The following is a 15,275-nucleotide window of genomic DNA, read 5'->3' on the forward strand; positions in this document are numbered from 1 at the left end:
GTGAGCCAAAGACCGTCTATGTTTGCGATGACGTGATGATCTTCCTGAAGCCAAAGGAGATGGAGCTAAGAGCCTGTTCCTCTATGCTAGAGGTGTTTGGAGTGGCTTTTGGCCTACGGGTGAACTTGACTAGGAGCACAACTACGTCTATTAGATGCTCTTATGCATCATCAAGCCATCGACTACCCAATTCTAGGGGCTCGTGGATCAGCTAGCAAGTTGTTTTGCCAAACTGGAGGGCAGCAGCGCTGGCAAAAGTAGGAGACTTCTTCTCATCCAGACCATGCTATGTGCCATCCAAATGTATTGATATGAAAATTCTAAACCAATGCTAGTAATGAAAATAGAGTATTGTGAGTAAATTCACATTGCTACGATGTTTGTTATGTAGGAGAACGCTTCCTTGTTAATTTTATTAAACGAGAGTTGCTTGTCGTCAAATGTGCTTGATCCAAGCATGAATCAGGGGAAAAGGGAAATACGATGAAGATTAAGAATGGGGGAGGAAGAGAGGAAAGGAAAGCAGAATGAATACCAAACATCTTAACTTGCATAGAATGGATAACAAACAATTAAGAAGGAAGAAGGATCACGCTGGCGAAGACTTCCCGTCTGCCTACTACAATAAGGTTTGCCCAACTCCAGTGAGGAAGGGGCAATGACACGCCTTCGGCTCGTTCTAGTACTTGTAGTTATCGCTAGATGGTCTACAGATCTAGATGTAATTTCTATACTTAATTATGGTGTTCTTTATACTGTCATGACAGTTGATGATAGGTTGGAAGTTTCCCCACAAAACAAAAAAGGATAACAACGTTGATCTTGTCGAAGAAATACACATGATGATCGTTTATATTGAACAGAAATATGAAAAGGTTTATTGAATAAAATTGAAAAGCTCACCTGATGGATGGCAACAGGTTATCAGACTGGCCAGGCCAAAAGCCCGGCTGGCCGCCTTTGAAGTTATCAGGCAGCTTTAGTCAGTTTGATTAGGATCAGGTTTTTTGTTAAAAATAAATCTAGGAATTGATTGGTGTCACTTAAAACTAGTCCAAATCAATTGGAAAAATCCCAATAAAAAAGTTTAAAGCAAAGGGAAATTATTTTCGACCCAAACAAAAATTTGTAAAATCATTATATTTTAGAAAATCTATTATGGGCTGTAAATTAATAATTTCCTTAAATAATTATTTTGGGTTGAAATAATTACCATAATGTTTTCGAAGACCCAAGTAATAATTATTTCGAAGGAAAACTCATGTTATTTCCTCTATTGGAAAATCCAAACAGGCTCTCAAGAGGAACAAGGTCAAAGCAAATCAATCAATTCTATTTAATTGGTTAACATTTCAAAAAAATGATTTTGTTGGGGGGATGTTGCAGCTACTGTTTTCCTACTTCGAAAGTTCGAATACATGTATGTTTATCGGCGTTGGAAATTGAGCTTTGAGATGCTGTAACCGAAGAGGACAGCAAAAACTACGGGGAACGCCGCCAAAACCATGGCTGCCAGCGGCAGCAGGTCGCGTCGAAAACCATAGTAGTCCTTCACGAACGTTGCGACGGATTTGGTCTCTCCAAACACGACTATCATCCTGTCGTTGTAATCCCCGAACTGTGTGGTGAAGAAGACATTGAGCGACCACGACATTGGGGAGATGTAGTAGAGCCATATCCACCATCTCGGTATTTGCTGACATATGTTCAAGAATCCTTTGTAAGCCCAACACTTTTTATATCTCTAATAATGGTAATAATGGTAATCATATATCTAGATGGCTTCACTTACCGGTGAAGGCACAAGAAAGCCGGAGATGAGGTTCTGTAGGCCGTGGCACACAGATGTAAGTACGAAAGCAAGTTGGATGTTAGGGGTGAGGGACACAATCATCATTCCCAGGTAGACGAAGTAGAGCAGCGTACATGACATGGTGCACATGAACCAGAAGAATTTCGCTGCTGTCCATGCATACCCTATCATCGGATATGCTATCAGCATGAACATCACTACCTGCACCAGGACATAAGGTATCTCCATGGCAACCTAAATCCAAAAATGATAGTTAAGTCAATGCCTGCACATATGTAGCAGTAGCATAATCTATCTGAAAAGCCTTCATGTGATTAATAGGACCTGCGCAAAAGAGTAGGCCCAAGGAGAGTACATCCCTGCAAACCGCTCCCTGTACACGACGGATCGCTCGATGGAGACGAATGGCATCACTGCCTGGCAAATGTTGGTGCCGGTGAACAGAGTGATCCCAAACATGCACCCCAATATGGTGAATAGGCCTCGCTGGTCGTTTCTACCCTCAAACAAAGCAAGCAGCAGCTTCAATCACATGCTTCTACCATATATATACATAATTAAGAGATGGCTTGCATTGCATACATGTGGTTGATGTTGCCTCGCTGCCAGAACAATGTGCCGAAGAAAATGCAGAAACCTAACATGGACGCCAAGCGCACCAGGTTGTAGGAAGGGGTTCTCCAATACGACAGACACTGCTTCCAGAGACAAGCTTTGAATTGCTCCCGAAACTTCTGCGAAAACTGTGTTGGGAAATGGAGGTCACTCATGCCTGGAACTGGTACGCTCAAGCGCTTTACCAGCATGTCCTTGTCCCTTTGATGACCAAATTTACATATCGGTTAGCACAAATATTATGTTAGGATTAGCTTAAAGGCTGAATGAGAGCTCTGTTAAACATGGTATGTGACCCATGCTTATGTTCTATTCTGATCAAAATCGTTTCTGTTTTTCTTAGATATTGTAGAAGGTTGGAGACGCAATTTTTATATGCATAATCTATAGTGTAGTGATTATAATTCACATGTTAAGGCACTATTGCTAACTGAGCTGGTTCGTTGAAACTTACTTGCACATTGACGATGCCCTGTACATTTGTGCAAAATCTGCTCCCACTTGAGCTTCCATAGATGTAGAAGTAACTTCTAGCATCCATGTTGATGGGTTATAGTTGTCCTTGATCCTAGGTATCGCAGGTATTGCCTATAAAAATAAAATAAAACTCACCAGTTTGTATAGCACAGCAACTGGGGAGAAAAGTCAGATGGTGGACTGGTGGTGAACTAAGTATAGCCTTCTCTGATCAAAACATACTACAGCTATGATTAATATAGCTCACCCCCTTCAGTGGTACGTAGAATGCGAATCACAAGGGCTAAATATGGGTTCATAACAATACATAACTTCATGAACTTTTTGTGCAAAAAACAATACTTTTGAAAATACAGAAAAAGGTGAAAACCAAATCTTGTTACGTTTGTTTACTGTTAATGATAGGTTTAATTAAAATGGCCTATATCACATACAAATGGATGATATACAATTACAAAGCATACATGCATTTGTTCAGTCCTTTCGTGCAAGGTTGAGTTAAAATTCCTAATTACCTGGAAATATTGGATGACCTCACAAGAATGATGTCCAACTGGCCCAGCATAGATCAACTCTCCACCTCTTCTCATGAGCATCAACTACATTTATATTACAACATAATTAGTAAATATGGTACTTCACTTCCAAATGAATTATTTTGGTTGAGGAATTTCTTATTAATAGTGTACATAAAGTTATATGGAACTAGGGTTTACAGTTTAGCTGAATACTTATTAATGAAAATGTATGTTACCATATGCATCTACTTAAGTGGCACTGCTAAACCCAACCAAGTGTTGTAGATATTTTTCTCTATTCTCCTACTAATCTGGGAATTACCTACCCCATGAAACGAATATGTCAGCACATTTTAACATCATCTTTGTTAATGATACAATAGAGGTTTCGTGCCATTCATATAGAAAATTTCACTGTTAGCTCCTAGAAAAATTAGTTGAGGCAGACTCTGCCTTGGACTTAATTTGGGGTTCTTTCAGTTCTGGTGGATAAAGTGATGATTCTCTATCTGGGGTAGCATGCAATTTGTTCCATGTCTGATGGTTAATTGTATGACCTGGCTTCTTTATTTCAGGTTGTGGTACTACCACTTTAATTCATGTTTGATTGAATCAAAACTTATTTTTCCACATACTTATCCAATATAATATATTTTTAAATCTATATTAGATTTTTAAATTATTACTTAATACACTATGTCTTGGTGCCTAGAGAGAGAATCTTGGAGAAGGTCGGAAGGCTATATATATGTAAAGTAATTACCTCATCAAATGCCTCAAATATATCGATACTTGGTTGGTGAATGGTGCACACGACTGTTCGACCTGTGTCTGCAACGTTCTTGACTGCACGCATGACAATAGCAGCTGCCCTTGCATCCAAGCCTGATGTTGGCTCATCCATGAATATGATTGAAGGGTTAGACACAAGCTCGACTGCTATAGTGAGTCGTTTCCGTTGCTCCGTCGACAGTCCATTTACCCCTGGTATTCCAACCAAAGAATCTCTAATTTCATCCAACTCAATTGTTTCAAGAACTTCATTAACAAATTCCTGCAAGGGTAAGGAATATAGATGAGCTCAGAGTTTCATATCTCAACTGTTTCTGGTGGCTAGGATGCTAGTATGCAAACCATGTACACTATTCCTCTGTCCCAAATTTAAAACGTCTTATAATTTGGGACGGAGGTAGTACTTTCTTTCCATATATATTTTCATATTGTAGCTTATGTTTCGTTGTAGAAACAAATATAGCTCACATCTCTTGCTTTTGAATCAGTTTCTGGTGGAAGGCGCAACCAGGCTGAATATGCAACTGATTCGCCCACTGTGATTTGTGGGGAATGAACATCAATCTGTTCACAGTAGCCTGATATCCTAGCAAAAGTTTGCTGAATTTTAGGATAACCCCCTATTCTTATGTCCCCTTCAATAACGCCGCCTGTTTTCCTTCCAGCAAGAACATCAAGGAGTGTTGTTTTCCCCGCTCCAGTAACCCCCATGAGTGCCGAGAGAACCCCTGGCTGAAATGCTCCTGTGATATTATGGAGTAGTTGCAGTTTTGTTTCCATGTAACCATGCTCCCTCATTTCCTGCGATGAGGAAATACTTAGTTTTTAGTTATCAGCCCTTGCTATGACTCTAATTAAGCTCTTCAGCCATGTGTGCATAGATGTTCGAGCTACATAAGAATTACCGCGGGGGTGTCTACATAGTAGTTGACATCCTGGAAAGATATTGTAAGGGGTGTGAAAGGCAATACCATCCTCCCTGCTGCACGAGATTTAATATTGATGAGTCAAATCTTGATTATATTCCAACGATAGTGTGAGTTGTGTTTAGTTGCGTCATGGAAAATTCAACTAACCAGTGCTATTGGGTAGCCATGAAGTTTCTGCATGTAACTTAGGCCTCCCATTTTCCGTATCCTTATCTTGGTTTCTTCCACCAACTGCGGTAATATTATTGCAAGCGATAATAGCACGAGAAGATGCTGGAACCGACAGTTTCAAAGGAGATTAGAACAGATGGCATATCTAACAAGAGTGAACAACATGTTCTTCCGAATTAATTGAAGTATTTTGTTCCATTTCTGATGTTACTTTTTTCTCCAGCATATATATGCTTAATTGAGTTCACATTCATGCTATACTGTTAGAAAGAAAGTACAGTATTTAACTTATTTAGCTAATTAGCTTAACATAATATAAGCCATGTCGTACTTACGGTTTTTAATGGTCAAGAAGATGGCAAAGCCTACATTGAACAACAAAGTAAACCCAAGCAATGCTCCAATTGAGATCCAGTAGAAGTAGCTGGGGAAGTCTAGACCTTGATCCATTAGTATCCTCCTTCCAAGTGCTACGCCGGATATTGTGATCTATCAACGCAGGAACTTCAGTATTGTTTGGGATTGCATTTTTTATAGTTAATTCATACTTGGTATGCCAAAGTGTACCTCTGACCATCTTGGTGCCAAAAACTCATTTCCAGTCAAGCCTATCTCCGCGTAAGACAATGGAGATACCCAAAATACCCATTTTAGCCAATTAGGCAGAAATGCTGTAGTGATATGGCACTGAAATTGTTAGTGGTGCTTGTTTAATAGTTTAGCACGACACGCGTTTGGAAGATATTAGGACATGTCACTTGTTAGCAATATGAAGCTTATGAAAATAAGGGAGTGTCTTACAGCGAGGAATTAAGAAACCCCCAAATAGAAGGGTGAATAGAAATGCCAGAGTACCACCGACAGAACCAGCCACCATTGTTTGACAGTATGAGGCGACACAACGAAACATTGATAATATTACTGTGTGCATCAGGAAGAGGATGAGGAGCTGACAGAAGAACCTGAACACAAGAATCGTGGGTCTTAAGTCTGAACACAAAGTCAGGATTGCATCTGAAACCTAGGTTTCGTGGAAATAATCAAAGAGAAGTAAAGATAGTTGAACATTGATAATAACTTCAGTACACCCAGATCACTACAAAACCAATATAAACAATCATTTATACTCCAAGTTTTTTTTTCACTTGGTGATTATACTCGCATCTGAATGACTCGGAATGGGTGAATATATAGTGATATATAATTCCTGAATGATGACAGGAAATGTTGCTGTAGTTGAATTAGTGCTTCCTTCCCATCAACTAATTAGTTTCTACAACAGAATGATGACTTTACCTGGATGCTTCTGGGGTATGGCCAATCAAGTAGTAGGATATCGATGTCAAAGCTACCGACCCAACTAAAGAGAATGGAATCTTTAGGATAAAAGATGGTATTGCATAAGCCCATGCAGGATAGAAGTAGTTGTCTCTATGTTTGTAGAAGACAGGCAGTCTTTCGATTGTCATGGCCATGTCAGGGAATCCATTCACTATCAGCAGCAGGAGTGCATAGAAGAGGGAACCCATATAATAGTTGGCATGAATTCTGTCAACACCCATACGTGTCCGCAGAAATACTGTCCCAGTAATAAGACCAAATAGTCCAAGCTGCAGCGAAAACACGTAGTATATGCTAGTTAATGGTGGTTAGGTGGTCATGTCAAAAAAAGGTACAACATGACATAGCTGTAATTGCGTTGATTTTTACAGTGAAAACTGCAAGAAATACTTTAAGAAAAACAATATAGTTGTCCCACTATAGTATAGGTAATGATAGAAGCCCACGAGCATTTGAAGTCCTCAAATTGCACACTGAGTAAGAACTGAATGTAGAATAAGATGCTGACATGCTGGGCAAGATCCTGCTGTAGTATTAGAGTACGTAATGGGCCTAATGGCCTGGGCTGGCGGTATAGTCCGCTAGTCTTAGTGTTAATTAGAGATAAGGGTCGCTTGCTTAGGGGTCAAATAAGCCTTGCTTGGGAGTCAAGTAAACCTCTCTATATAAAGAGAGGAGATGTATCAATCTAATCAAGCAAGAATTAAGAAGGAAATCCCTTCCATCTTGCCTGGCCGTGGGCAAAAGGCCCCCGGCCGGCCCTCCCTCGTCCTCCTTCTAACAGGACCATAACAATTTGGTATTAGCTAGCTTTGGTTCGATCATGTCTTCACCGTCGCCCAACCCGTCTCTTCCGCTGCCGGTCACCTCGTCGCCTCCCACGACCATCACGATCGTCGCCCCGCTCCTGCCCGCGCCGGGATCCTCTGTCGCTCCTGCCCCCGCCGTCCTCACCCCAGAGGAGGTGTCCGAGGCGCTGCGGGACCTAACCCAGGCGGTCCAGGAGATCCGCCTGTTCTTGGCCGGGTCCTACAGGCCGCACCCGGCTGCGCCGCCCATCGCGCCGCCATGGCTACCGTGGCAGCCGCTCCACCAGGCGGCCTCCGCCGCGCTCGCCGGGCCGCTGCAGCTTCCATCCACCGCCCCGCCTTGGCTGCAGTGGCAGCCGACGCTCCTGGCGGCCTCGGTCGCGCCCGCCGCTCCGCCGCAGCAGCCACTGCCGCTGCCCCAGGGCGTCCCCGCCGCGCTCGTCGGGCCGCTGCAGCTGCCATCCACCGCCACCACCGCCCCGCCCTAGCTACAATGGCAGTCGCCGCTCCAGGCGGTCTCCGCCGCGCCCGGCGCTCCGCTGCAGCAGCCACAGCCGGTCAGCTTCGGCCCCGCATCGACCGCGCCGGCGGGAGTCCCGATCCACCAGATCAAGTTCCCGCCGTCGCCATTACCTCTTCCCCAGGGCGTCCCCATCCAGTAGATCAAGTTCCCGCCGTCGCAGTCACCGCTTCTAGCTTGGATCACTACCCGCCACGTGTCGGCGGCGGTGAGGCTGCAGGCTGCTGCGCGCGGCCTCCTAGCGTGTCGGTGTGTGCGCGATATGCGTGGGCTGCAGCTGCCGCTCCTCCCAGCTGCGCTTCACTACGCAAAGGACCTCAATTTCATCCGTTGCGTCGGGGATCTTGGGCATGTTGTTGTCCCCGTGGGCAACGACCTCAAAGTCTGCGACATCGGCGGTTGGGGGGCGCACCCCTCCTCGTCATTCTCCATCGCAAGCCCTGCACTCTTCTCCGTGCGGTGCAGACCAACAGCCGTCTGGCGGGGAGAAGGCAGGATGTCACCGACAGGAGCGCACCGCGTAGCACCACTGCATTCTGGCGGCCGCCACGAGGGCTCCTCTGTTGGTCGCTCCTGTGACCACTTCCAGGTGGCCATACACATGCACTCCTTTTGTCCAGATGGTGTCCATGGGATCCAGGTGGTTGTACACGTGTACGTCCGACGTGCGGATGGTGTCCACTTTTTGTTAAGGGGTCTAAAATAAATCGTCCCAGTCCATTTCAGGTTGAGAGTAATAAAACAAGCCGAGATGTAAGGCTTGTTTTTAGGTGTTAGGTTTGTGTTGCGTCGAGTCATGGTTATAAGTTAGTTAGGCTGCAGCTCGACGTACTCTAACATGTAGACTTGTATATGGTCCGAGAGTTCAATGTTCTCAGTGTACCGAAGAAACTACTGCAAAGATGGCTACAAGCCCATGTGCCCTGTGTTAAGCACATACAGCCCCCAATCCTACAACATTTCGCATTTGAGCACACCTAAAGCTATATACGACATCAATATTTCCCTTTATTGTCTACTATATGTATTAATGCTGCAGTTCACTTGAAAGCTGAAAGCGACACAAAATGCGGATGTAAATATAGCTGACAATTTTTAGTGCAAAGGCTTTATTGATTCAAAGGAGTTCCATAGGATTTTTGAAGGATTTAGATCCTTAGTAATTTTTCCTATAGAGGTTGTTTGATTCGCAGGATTGGAATCCTTAGTAATTTTTCCATAGGTTCATTAGTACTACATTTTATTAGAGGAAATTTTCCATTCACTCAAACCTCTTGGTAGAATTCATTTGCTTTTCCAGTTCTATCAAAACCTCTTTCATCCAAATTCCTATAGTTCTGTCTCGATTACTAGTTTTGCTATATTTCTATCCAAACTAATAGTACTAAGCACAAAGCATGTAATTTGAGGATTGTGCATACAGACTAGAACTCAATTTACAGTCATAAACACCTAGCATGTGACATTCGAGATAGCACTGCAAAACTAGGCACACATCTCCATGTATCAGTCACATTTTTCTTCCAAAAGATAGCTTCGACTTGCTTACCTGAGCGGCTTTTGTTATGTGGATGAAGGCATTCCTTTTCATAAGAAGAAGCTCACGTGCAAAACATGCCTTGAGGAGATCCCACTTGGATAATGAGTAGATACTGAAGAACAGGGCATTCTTATGCCCTTTTGATTCATCATACGGCTTTGAAAGCTCCTCAGCAAGATTCTGACCAGTTTGAGATGCTTTGAACTTATCACAGAATTGGTCAACTGTAACAAAATTATATCTTTCTTTGGTGCAGCTCCAGTATTGTTGTTGATCCTTTTTTGACAAGACCTATGTATACATAAGTTTTTAAGAGTGGACTACTTTATGATGGTAAGAAAGAGTACAAATAAGCAACACAAACTCAGGTTATCATAATCTATACCCAATTACTTCATATTAACAATGTTTACTTTCAAAGAATGCACACCCAAAATAGTAGTTGTAACTCATACTTCGCACAAATGTTGAAACCCAAAACCCTGTACAAGAGAATTGCTATATAACAAAATCAAAGTATGTAAATTACTCCCTCTGATTCAAAATAAGTGTCACAGTTTGGAACTAAGGTTAGTTCAACCTTAGTTCAAAACTGCGACGCTTATTATGGGTCAGAGGGAGTAGTATTTTGCTAAATACCTCTTGAAGGAAGTCAGCACTTCCTTTTCTTTCTGGGCACTTGAAGCCACATGATTCAAAGAAACTCATGATGCAGCTCTTAGGGCCATGGTATACAATTTGTCCTTCAGCCATCAAGATAATATCGTCAAAAAGTTCGTAGGTCTCTGGTGTTGGTTGAAGGAGTGAGACGAGTATGGTAAACTCTGATATATGAGCTAGCTGTTGGAGACAAGAAACAACTTGGAAGGTGGTGGAGCTGTCCAGCCCGGTTGATATTTCATCCATGAAGAGCACTTTCGATGGTCCTACTATCATCTCTCCTGCTTGTAAGACATTTTTTACAAGTGAGAAAAAATTAAGCTTCCAGTATCGAAATATTTTTATTTATTTTATCCTATATACACCAAAATTAAGGTTGGGATTATATAAACTGAATATATCACACTACTAACTAGCTACATTCTACAAGTAGAAAAAATCATACTAAGTTGATTCCCATCAGGGTGGCTTGCGCGCTTTCATCACAACAGAAATTTGTGGTTTGTTGTGACAAGATTTTCATATCGGTTCATGGTAATAACAAAGTACATAAAACATTCGGTGAAATCAATTAGTCACCAGAAATGAGGTGTGTACCTTTCAATACGAAGTTAAGGAATTTTAGTCAATGAATCACACAACTATTAATTTATTTATTTATCTTGCAAAAATAGTATTTACAAGATTATATAGTTGAGATGATAAAACGATCCTGAAAATGTGATATGTATTGTGAATTCACCTGTGGTTAGTCTTTTCTTCTCACCGCCAGAAATACCTCTTCTCATGGCATCTCCGACTAGTACATCAGCGCATGTGTCAAGTCCCATTATCTGTGTGGCAAGAATAGATTATGCATAGGCAAAACATTGTACTCTGGAACCAATGGTATTCTTCTTCGGACATTATTTACCTTCATAATGTAGTCTGTTTGGATGCTTCTTTCCAAACCTTCCACAGATAGTGCCTATAAAAAGTGCATACCAGTTGTAACTGTATATTTGGTTCTATGAATTTTTTTTCTTAGAATCAATAGAAAGAATCCCGCTGAAAAATAATGTTAGCACTTGGCAGAAAGGATGGCGTTTCCAAATCGATGGAGAGAAGGAGCCGGCAGCGTGAATCGGTGGAAAAGAGCGTGCGGGCAATGGTGCAGTTGAGGCCAGCAACGCGGTGACCATGGAGGGTGGAGGTCCGTGCCCCATCCGACCGTGCCGCTAGGGTCCGTGCCCCATCCGGCCGCGCCGCTCGCGTCGGCGTGCAGCCGCCAATGCAATCCGAGGCCATCTCAGGCGGCGTAGTCGGAACAGAGCAGGTCGCAAACATGGTTTAGGGTTCGTATGTGGCGTTTCACCATATGCGCTCTGTTGGATAGGATGGTAGAAAAGGCCCAGTAGGCCCAATTGAACATGAGACACCCAAAAAAGGCACCGGAGCAGCGGCCCGAAATGCCTAGCGCAGCCTGACGTGCGAGTTAGCGCCTGCGTACGAGATTTAGGTGGGACTAACAACGAATCCGACGGTCAAAAAAGACTAAAAATGACGATCTAACGGCTAGAAATGCTAATGGCCTGAGAGGGTTGGGAGGGTGCTCGGTTTTAATCTTCTATATCTAAATAGCTAGCCCCCACTAACATATTTCTCTCAACATGCAAGCATGCCACATCATCAAGCAACATGCATGGCAAAAGGACCACCACAACATGTATTCATGCATAAGAAAATGTCCATCTCAACATGCAAACATAAATGAGATATTTAATAAATATTTTACAATACATTAATCAAACACAATAAAGCATCTGAATTTACAATTTTTTAGTTTTCATAGTATTACTATTCACATTCCATACAAATCAAATATCATCGAAATATAATGCAAATATTTCCGCAACAACGTGCGGGGTATCATCTAGTATATCTAAATTATCAAAGAAAGGGTTTCCATCAGCACACACCTTCATGTAAGTATCTATGTCGGGGTCAGGTGTGATCCCGGCCTCCTTCTCCCTTCTAATGACCTCCTTCATGATTTCTATTTTGCACAAGAAAGGCTCCCCATCAGCACACACCTTCATGTAAGTGTCTATGTTCATTTGATAGAATGAGTAAATGATATTTCGTTCATGTCAATGTCCTCATGACTTTTGGGCATTTGCTTCCTTTTACTAGTGAGCAGCCTGATGTCCCACCAAAACTCTATGTTAACCAGGTCCCGAAACAAAACAAAAAATGGTCAGTTATTATATTTCAGCAAATCAAGGTCCTTATGACTTTTGGGCATTTGCTTCGATTACTAGTTAGCAGCCTGATGTCCCACCAAAACTCTATGTCAACCAGGTCCCAAAACAAAACAAAAAATGGTCAGTTATTATATTTCAGCAACTCAAGGTCCTTATGACTTTTGGGCATTTGCTTCGATTAGTTAGTAGCCTTGTTGTCCCGCCAAAACTTGTATTTTAACCAGGTCCCAAAAGAACACAAAAAATGGTCAGTTATTATATTTCAGCAACTCAAGGTCCTTATGACTTTTGGGCATTTGCTTCGATTACTAGTTAGCAGCCTGTTGTCCCGCCAAAACTTGTATTTTAACCAGGTCCCAAAAGAACACAAAAAATGGTCAGTTATTATATTTCAGCAACTCAAGGTCCTTATGACTTTTGGGCATTTGCTTCAATTAGTTAGTAGCCCTGTTGTCCCACCAAAACTTCTATTTTAACCAGGTCCCAAAAGAAAAGAAAAAATGATTACCTGCTCTGCAGCCAACGCCCTGAAATCTCGCGGAGAAGTCGAGCGTCTCCCTGACGGTCATCTCAGGGACATGAAGATCATACTGGCCAACGTAAGCTGCCGTCTTCTCTGGAACGAAATCTTGCAGCTTGACACCATTGTATTCAATTTCCCCTGTTACCTATGCACGCACACAATACATACTTAGTATGTGAGTAAAGGAAGTAGTGAAATACACGGCACGCGGTGTTTTCTTTGTGCAATTTCAGATCTATGTAGAGCTTATTGTAAGTGGCAATACAGAAAAAAGAGAATTAACGGCAGACGACGCGGACCGATCGACGGGGATACCTTGAGATTTTTGTTGAGCTTTCCAGCAAGTGCCTGCAGAAGGGTGGTTTTGCCACAGCCCGGGGGTCCAAGGAGCAGGGTCATCCTGCATGCATATATTGTTTTAGAGGAAAATCCTGCATGCATATATCATTTGCATATGTACTGTACTGATGGCGATGAAGGAAGGAAAGAGGGATAGCAGGAGGAACCTTGATTACCTGGAAGGCTTTAGGATGCCGGTGACATCTTTGAGGATGCAGATCCTTTCTCGGCCACGGTTGAGCCCCAGCATGGTGGTGAGCAGCTGCATGCGGGTCGCAATGGCGGCATTTGAGCGAACAGGTGGCGAGTGGAACTGTAGGAGTACGTACGGAAGAGTAGTAAACACGAACGGAGTTACGTACGGAGAGGCCGGAGACGGCGGAGTTGAGGAGCGTGGGGAGCGGCTTGCCGCGGACGAGCTGGCACTCGGCCTCCACGCGCACGCCCCGCCACCGCACCTCCACCGTCGGCTGCCGCACGCCCACCCTGTCCATCCTGCGGCGCTGGCGCCGCAGCAGCCGGAGGTTGTCCCCGTGGACGTCGTCGGCGACGAGGGCGTGCACCAGCCCCCGCCGGCCGGCCGCCCTCAGCCGCCGCACCGGCTCCGAATGGAGAGGGAGCGCCTCCTCCTCGTCCTCCGAACCATCATCTATAACCTCTTGTTGCTCCTCGCCTATCATCTCCACCTCGCTCATCGCCTCCTAGCCCTAGCTAGCAGTAGCAACCAACCTCGATCGAGCTCAGTTTCCTCCCTCCCTCCCTCCCGCCATTGCACGATTGTTTTACTACTATAGTAGTATTAATAATTGGTTTGATGAAACAGTCACAGTCTAGCTCTGAACGTACGTAGCGGGTGCAACGACGTTGATACTTTGAAACTGACCTGGTACGTATCATGTGCTTCACTTGTCAAAAACTAAGTTAAAATCACGGTCCAAGCCAGCTAGCGACCAGCTACTGACTTGACTGAGTGAGTGAGTAGTAGAAGAAGAACTCATTCCACGCCGACGGCCAAAGCAAGTGTGTTCATATGGATGAATATGGAATTAGGAAACTCTAGCTGGAGTCCCGTGCGTGCATGCGTCCGTCCTGAGTCTCTTGGAGTACTGTTAGCCGCCCGGAGGTCGTACGTGGTATATGTACAGAGAATGTAGACTTGACTTCAAGTCGGCCATCCACTTGGTTTTGAAAGGGGAGGATCTGTAAACCCGCTTTGTGTGCAAGCTGCGGCCCCGGTTTTGTCGTTGAGTTGAGTTGTTTGATGCCTGCACTATACATTTTGAACCACGGAAAAGTTAACGGATGAACTGCCCAATTACCCCACCCCTAATTGGTGGGCAAATTATTTCAAGTTCAATGTTAATAGGTTGTTTCTTACATCTGTTGGTTCTGATTTATTAATCTACCAAATCAACTGTTAAATGTTTCAATTTTTTGTGAGATTTCATAGCATAATTCTCCTCTTTTTTCGGTTATCCCGTTGATTACTTTTCATATATATAATACTTCCTCCGTCCTAAAATTTTTGTCTTAGATTTGTCTAAGTACGGATGTATCAAGTCACGTTTTAGTATTAGGTACATCCATATCTAGACAAATCTAAAATAAGAATTTTGAAACGGGGGGAGGAGGGGGGGGGGGGTAATAACTAGTCATCAACCCGTGCGGACGGGCTAGAAATTACTTAGCTTTATTACCCCGTTGAGTACTTTCCATATATAATAATAATTAGTCATCAACCCCTGCAATGCGGCTGCACGGGCTAGGCTCTTCTTTAACTTTATTATCCCCTTGAGTGCTTTTTATATATAATAATAGCTATAGTCATCAACCGGTGCAGCTGTAGCTGCACGAGTCAAGAATTACTCTTCTTCAACTTACTAGCGCAATACTCGTGCATTGCAACGTCATATAAATACTCTATTACGTTAGCTTGTGATTTGCCTACCCATATTGATGTGACTGTTTAAATAAATGTTTCTCAA

General features: G+C 43.2%; 1 protein-coding gene across 3 annotated transcripts; it reads right to left on the minus strand.

The window, feature by feature from the left end:
* Positions 1 to 1,314: 1,314 nt before the first annotated feature.
* On the minus strand, positions 1,315 to 14,028 carry LOC119332414 (ABC transporter G family member 41-like). 3 transcript variants are annotated; one of them, XM_037605595.1, is made up of 24 exons: positions 13,653 to 14,028; positions 13,467 to 13,552; positions 13,267 to 13,351; positions 12,937 to 13,096; positions 12,144 to 12,220; positions 11,099 to 11,152; positions 10,928 to 11,018; positions 10,165 to 10,466; positions 9,535 to 9,816; positions 6,612 to 6,925; positions 6,117 to 6,277; positions 5,883 to 5,986; positions 5,651 to 5,804; positions 5,292 to 5,417; positions 5,121 to 5,197; positions 4,684 to 5,016; positions 4,187 to 4,477; positions 3,421 to 3,504; positions 2,883 to 3,016; positions 2,396 to 2,629; positions 2,138 to 2,309; positions 1,927 to 2,047; positions 1,793 to 1,825; positions 1,616 to 1,696 (listed from the first exon to the last, which is right to left on the minus strand). In XM_037605595.1, coding segments are annotated over exons 1-23 (3,777 nt in total). In that variant the 5' UTR covers positions 13,986 to 14,028; the 3' UTR covers positions 1,616 to 1,696; positions 1,793 to 1,823. The 3 variants fall into 3 exon arrangements, with proteins under 3 accessions (XP_037461491.1, XP_037461490.1, XP_037461492.1); XM_037605594.1 differs by having other exon boundaries at positions 1,315 to 1,696; positions 1,793 to 2,047; positions 5,121 to 5,194; XM_037605593.1 differs by having other exon boundaries at positions 1,315 to 1,696; positions 1,793 to 2,047.
* Between the last annotated feature and the right edge of the window lie 1,247 nt (positions 14,029 to 15,275).

This window comes from Triticum dicoccoides, chromosome 7A (assembly GCF_002162155.2).
Source record: "Triticum dicoccoides isolate Atlit2015 ecotype Zavitan chromosome 7A, WEW_v2.0, whole genome shotgun sequence".
Lineage (NCBI taxonomy): Eukaryota > Viridiplantae > Streptophyta > Magnoliopsida > Poales > Poaceae > Triticum > Triticum dicoccoides.